We start from the raw sequence: 6,000 nt of genomic DNA, 5'->3' as shown, positions 1-6,000 counted from the left end.
CTGAGATATGACCTTTCAAATTAAATAAACATTTATCTTTACAATCACTTTCCATAAGCATTCTAGAATAAAACTACATTATGAAAGTCTTCCACTCAGATCATATCCCGACATGGAACATTACAGGTATGTACATTACCCAAGGTACATTCACACGTATTTTTGATCGGCATGACTTGAGGGATTTAAATGAAGGTCAGTATTTAGATCAAGAATTTATTATTATCGATTATTTACAAGATGTGATTTGCACATAATGTATATGGAATATAAAAGGAAAATTTTTGAAGAAAATGAGAAAAAGTTCGAACACCAGCATCACTTATTTGACACGCCCACAATTTACCAACCGGAAGCAAGCAATTTACTTCCTGTAGCAGACGAGTATTTTGGAAGAATGGCAGGACAGGGGAAAGTAGATATGCTTTCCCTCCTTAGGGAAGAACTAAGCTATGGCGGACAAGGTGCATCACATGTATTCGTAGTTTTAGGAGCATCGGTAAGCTTTTCATTTCTAATTACTTCATATCTTCCCATTTTCTGTAGATATTCTGACTTATCTTGACTTGCGTGTGCTTTCATAATTTCAATCTGAAATGTTCTTTTTTTGTTAACATATGATATGAATTATATAAGCATATCAGGAAGTTCAATGAAACAAAGTGTCACATTTATTTGAAATAAAGGCTGTTTTCAATCTTTTTTCTTTTTCTTTTATTTCATATCTTTGACTGACAGCAAACCAGGAAGATCCTCTTTGACTTTAGTCTTTGTTATTTTTGTTTGTCCTATATTTTGACTTTATTCAATATTAACAATAATTGATTTCATTAAAAGTCTTTTAATATGTTGTCCATTGTTTATAATACTTTATAGGTCTGGTTTTTAAAATTGTTTTCACTTACAAATTGTGCATGTACCTAACGCAAGTACATAATTAGCAATATTAATTTAACACAAAACAGAAAGTTTGGTGTGTTTCTACTACATTTCTTGTTCTATTATTTCCAGTGAATAAATTTAATTTTATCTACAAATAAAACTGACCTCATTACACTTAACACTAGCTAGGGGTGTAACAATATATTTTTTTCTCCAACATGATTTCGGTACATACAGTGAATTATTTGCCCCTTTCTTAACACTTCATACTGCAGTAATGTCCTATATTGCTCACATTCTCATTTTTTCCTTGTGTATTGTTCACTAAAAACATGTACCTTTTTAATAATTATTGTATTATGATGTCTGTGTATCATGCCTGACAAGGGCCCATGATTAGTAAAATAAAAATTATGTCTAATTTCTATTTTCTAATGACTATTAGTATATATGTACAAAATGTAGATAAAATCAAAACCTTTGTTGTTCATTTACATAAATAAAAATGTGTAATTACATCCAAATGCATTACAGATGCTCATTTTATAAATATTATAAATAATAAATTAGTAAGGCTTCTGACTTTTAAATTCATTTGCTGGAAACCCCTATCTGCCATCCTGCCTGAAATATTTTGGGGGCCAATAGTACATGTATGTCAGATTCTTAATATTCATTTTATCATTTTTTACTCACCTGGCCTGTGGCCAGATGAGTTATTGCTATCATTTGTCGTCCATCGTTGTCGTTAACAATTTTTCAAAACTCTTCTCCTCTGACTTGACCAATTAGATCCAAACATAGTATGATAATTCCTTGGGGTATTCTTCATAGAACCGAAATGTGGATATTTGATCTGTTGAAAAATATGGCCGCCATTACTAAAATTAGAACATAGGGGTCAGACAGTAGTTTTTCGCATATATCTCCAAAACTTTTAGGTTTAACCGAATTCTCATAGAGTTAAAAGTGTTTAGATTGGTGAGATCTATCTGTGGTCAAATTATCATTTTAATCTGTGAAGCCAGGTTGGAGTTATGGCCCTTTTTCAAGTTTTTTTTTGCTATTTTTAATGTTATTTCTTTCAAAAGTCTTCTCCTGTGAGACTACTTGACCAATTGGAACCAAACTTGGTATGAATGTTTCTTGGGGTATCCTGCATAGAACTGATGTGGGGATTTTTTATCTGTTGAAAAACATGGCCACCATTAATAAAAATAGAACATAGGGTCAGACAGTAGTTTTTTTGGCATATACATGTATCTCCATCCTGTTAGGTTTAGGCAAATTTTGACTGGGGAAAAGTGTTTAGATTGACGAGATCTATTGTTGATCAAATTTTCATTTTAATCTGTGAAGCCATGTTGGAGTTACGACCCTTTTCCAGGTTTTTTTGCTATTTTTCATGTTATTTCTTTCAAAAATCTTCTCTTGTGAGACTACTTGACTAATTGAAACCAAACTTGGTATGAATATTTCTTATGATATCCTGCATAGAACTGCAGTAGGGATTTTTGATTCATCGAAAAACATGGCCACTGTTACTAAAAATTGAACATAGGGGTCAGACTGTAGATATTTGAATATATCTCCAAAACCGTTAGGTTTAGGTAAATTCAGGATTAAAGTGTTTAGCATGGTGAGATCTATCTCTGGTCAAATTTTGGTCTTAATTCGTTATGCCATGTTGGAGTTATTGCCTTTTTTCAATGATTTTTGCTATTTTTAATGTTATTTCTTTCAAAAATCTTCTTCTCTGACACTACTTGACCAATTGAAACCAAACTTGGTATGAATGTTCCTTATGATATCCTGCATAGAACTGATGTGGGGATTTTTGATCCATCAAAAAACATGGCCCCATTACTAAAAATAGAACATAGGGGATAGGAGTCAAATAGTAGTTTTTCGCATATATTTCAAAACTGTTAGGATTAGCCGAACTCTTTCAATTGCTGAAATGATCCTTTTTATAAGGCCTTCTAAGGTCTTTGGGGATCAAAGTTGTCAGTCGACTCCTTGTAAGAGTTATTGCCCTTGAAAGATGAAATTTAAAATTTTTTTTTTACATTTTTCAGCCAATATCTTCATAACTATAATTGATAGAAAGAAACTTTCAGTCACTGAAATGATCCTTATGATAAGTCCGTCCAAAGTCTTCTTGAGTCAAAATTATGGGACAACTCCTTGTTAAATTTATTGCCCTTGAAAGAAAAACTTAAACCAGGTGAGCAATTCAGGCTTCTGGGTCTGGGAGCCTCTTTTTGGACTTCTTAACCATTTGTTTCAATGCCCCATTGTTATTTAACATATATTCAGGAATCAAGCATTTTGGGGGGTTAGGGGATGTTATGTTATTTTACGTGGACCTCCTCAAATAAGCTTTGGAGAAATCACTGACCAACAGTTGGTGACAATTGTATTATTTTGGGAAATGACCTGTCATGGAACAAAATTTTGCTTTATGAACCACTATTCCTTGCATCAATCTTCAATCGACACAACATGCTAATTACCTTTCCGAAGAAATAGGTTCAAACATAAACCAAAGAATAGGAAGATATGGCTCAAGTCATTTCCAGTAGACTTCCACCTTTTATCATACCTGTTTACCATTTGGAACAGTTTATGCAGCTGAGTTGATGTCCTTTGGAGATTTTCCCACATTGACACTGTGTCATTTGGAAGATTTTATTGTTAAAGCAATTTTTTTGTTTAAAAAATTCATTTATTTAGTATTTTTCACAGAAATTATAAAAGTAATTCTAACCATATCTATGAGGGAGATTCTTAATTTTTCATTGTTTTTGTAGGAGTCTCCCCTTATTGTGATAGAGTTATCAATTGGGTATGCTTGTGTATGAGAGAGAGATAAATACAATTTGTTGATGGATATAACTGCTCTAGAAATTTAAGTAATACATGAGATGGCTTCAGACGGACATGTCACATTTCTGAAGTCAACTCATTTCTTCGTGGAGGAAGATGTTTTACCGCAGGTAATTTTTTGGACTTGCACAAAGAAGCATATAAACTATACTCTTCAAAAATAGCAACATACTTCAAATGCGAAACAAATATGCTGTTGTAATATTAAGAACAAACATTCTTAGTTCCCCGTGGGGATGTAGAAAGAGGATTTCAAGTAGGATATACATGTATGGTACTGAGTGGTATAAATGTACCCTTCGTGATACATGTACATTGCACAATAAAGCACAGCTCCTGACCTACTTAAGGATTTTAGCAAAAATGTACAGGAATGTTTGGCGCCATATTAGATATGAAGGAATACATTGCATAATGTTGTCCAGTGCCTTTAAAGGCAGATAATTCAACAATAGGATTTTTACATGTGAAAACCATAATCCTTTACACCTCCTAAATAACTCAAGGGATTTTGTTGTAATTTAATAGGAAGATTTAGCATCATATGAAGTGTGGATGAAGGGAGATAGTTTCATGGGGTCACTGCAAGGCCTGAAATGTAGATTATCTAAAATGATGTAAGCTAGAAGTAGGGTATTCTCTTTTTGAGCCTGCTCACAGTATTTCTCTAATTTATCATGTACATTTATTTTTAAATAGCACTCTATTGAGTTTAACTATTTTTTGTCTCCCTACAGTGCAAAACAAGACCCCACCAAAAAACAAAAAAAAGACCAAAACTTTTTGTCTGAATAAAGGTAAGTCCTCCCTACCCCTATGACCATCATAGTCCATGTCCAATAATGCTCCATTTTTGTCAATGAAGCCACAACAGTGGCTTAAATTGACCTAGGCATCACATAAAATTCTTGCTAAATATCATAATTTGCAGTAACACTCACATGCATCCGCAATCAATACCATTGTGAATGGAAAAGAGTGAAACATGAAATGGAAAGGAGTAAAAATAACAATGAAATTGATAGATAATCAAACAGCATGCAAGGGAAATTTCACATCTTCCATTTTATTTAGAAATCCGTGTAATATTTACACACTATTTAATGACATGTTTCTTCGGACTGTTGATCGCGTGGTGAAAAATTGTGACAGTCACTGGCCATCTCGTGCATATGAATATCTCACGTGACCATAGAAGAAAAGTTTCTGAAGCTGAAGGGCACACTAAACGGGAAATAGTTCTATTAAATAAGGTGGGTTACTGCACGAAAGCACTCCCTAATGTAGACACAATTCTATCATTACAGATACTGTTTGTGAACAAGTTTTGATTATCTTGAGGGAAAGAATGGATATTTCTTCTGTTTGTGTAGCCCCCGCTAGTACCCTTGCGTCATCCTGCCATCTTGGATTTCTCCAGTTGAGCATCATGACAAATCTAAATATATTTGCCTGACAATTTTAGATGTAGACTTAAAATAGCTAAAAATAGTTTCTGAGAGACAAAGTTTTATATATTTTAATATTGAAGGGAAAATGAATCTTTTTTTTTCTGCCGGTCAACCCGTTAGTACAGTACTTCCACGTCACCCCGCATGTATCTCAACAGACGAGCATCATGTCAAATCTTCTCTATTAATCCTGTTTAATTTTATTTTTTATAGCATTGATGTACAATATTTGTAAAATGTTCTTTGAACTTTGTTAGTTTATGATACATAGGTATGAATCTATCATGAGCTCATAGTCCTGATAATTTACTCTTTTTTTTCTGTGAAATGTATCATTATATTCATGTTACAAACTTAAGAAGGTTTGAACTATTTGAATCAATTTTTAATTATGCAACAACAGATAAAGTATATGTATTGCATGCTATACATACATTGTATGTACCAACAAATACTTGTAACATGTATTCTTTTTCCAAAGCAGTTATTTCCAGAATGAAATGTAGAAAATTATAAGAAAAAGAACAAATTTGACTGCGTTGGCTATCTTTTTTTTTTGAAAGATAAGACTTGTTTACAATGTGTTACTTGTAAACAGTACAAAAACCTAGTTTCAGTTGATGTATTCATATCATTGTTTGTCATATTAATACATATACACGTATTTACAATTAACAAGACATGTTGAAAACTGTAACGTACTTGTTTTTGTCTAAGTTCATAATAGATAGTAAAAATGTTATTTACCAACAGTTTTCAGTTTCTGTTTATCTAGAAC

At 32.7% G+C, this 6,000-nt stretch overlaps 1 protein-coding gene across 4 annotated transcripts in view; it reads left to right on the top strand.

The window, feature by feature from the left end:
• The first annotated feature begins 247 nt into the window (after positions 1 to 247).
• Positions 248 to 6,000, top strand: part of LOC148628033 (glucose-6-phosphate 1-dehydrogenase-like) — a 29,343-nt gene continuing 23,590 nt past the window's right edge. Inside the window, exons 1-2 of one of the 4 annotated variants that reach the window (XM_088583686.1) lie at positions 382 to 499; positions 3,696 to 3,881. In XM_088583686.1, coding sequence (XP_088439812.1) covers positions 3,810 to 3,881 — 72 coding nt within the window. In that variant the 5' untranslated portion in view covers positions 382 to 499; positions 3,696 to 3,809. Of the gene's footprint in view, positions 500 to 3,695; positions 3,882 to 6,000 lie in introns of all 4 variants that reach the window. The other 3 variants (XM_088583669.1, XM_088583677.1, XM_088583659.1) reach the window with 3 other exon arrangements.

The sequence above is a fragment of the Perna viridis genome, chromosome 1 (assembly GCF_037379345.1).
Source record: "Perna viridis isolate PV_CMFRI_1.1 ecotype Kerala chromosome 1, ASM3737934v1, whole genome shotgun sequence".
In the NCBI taxonomy this organism is placed as follows: Eukaryota; Metazoa; Mollusca; class Bivalvia; order Mytilida; family Mytilidae; genus Perna; species Perna viridis.
This window is presented reverse-complemented; position numbering and strand designations above follow the sequence as displayed.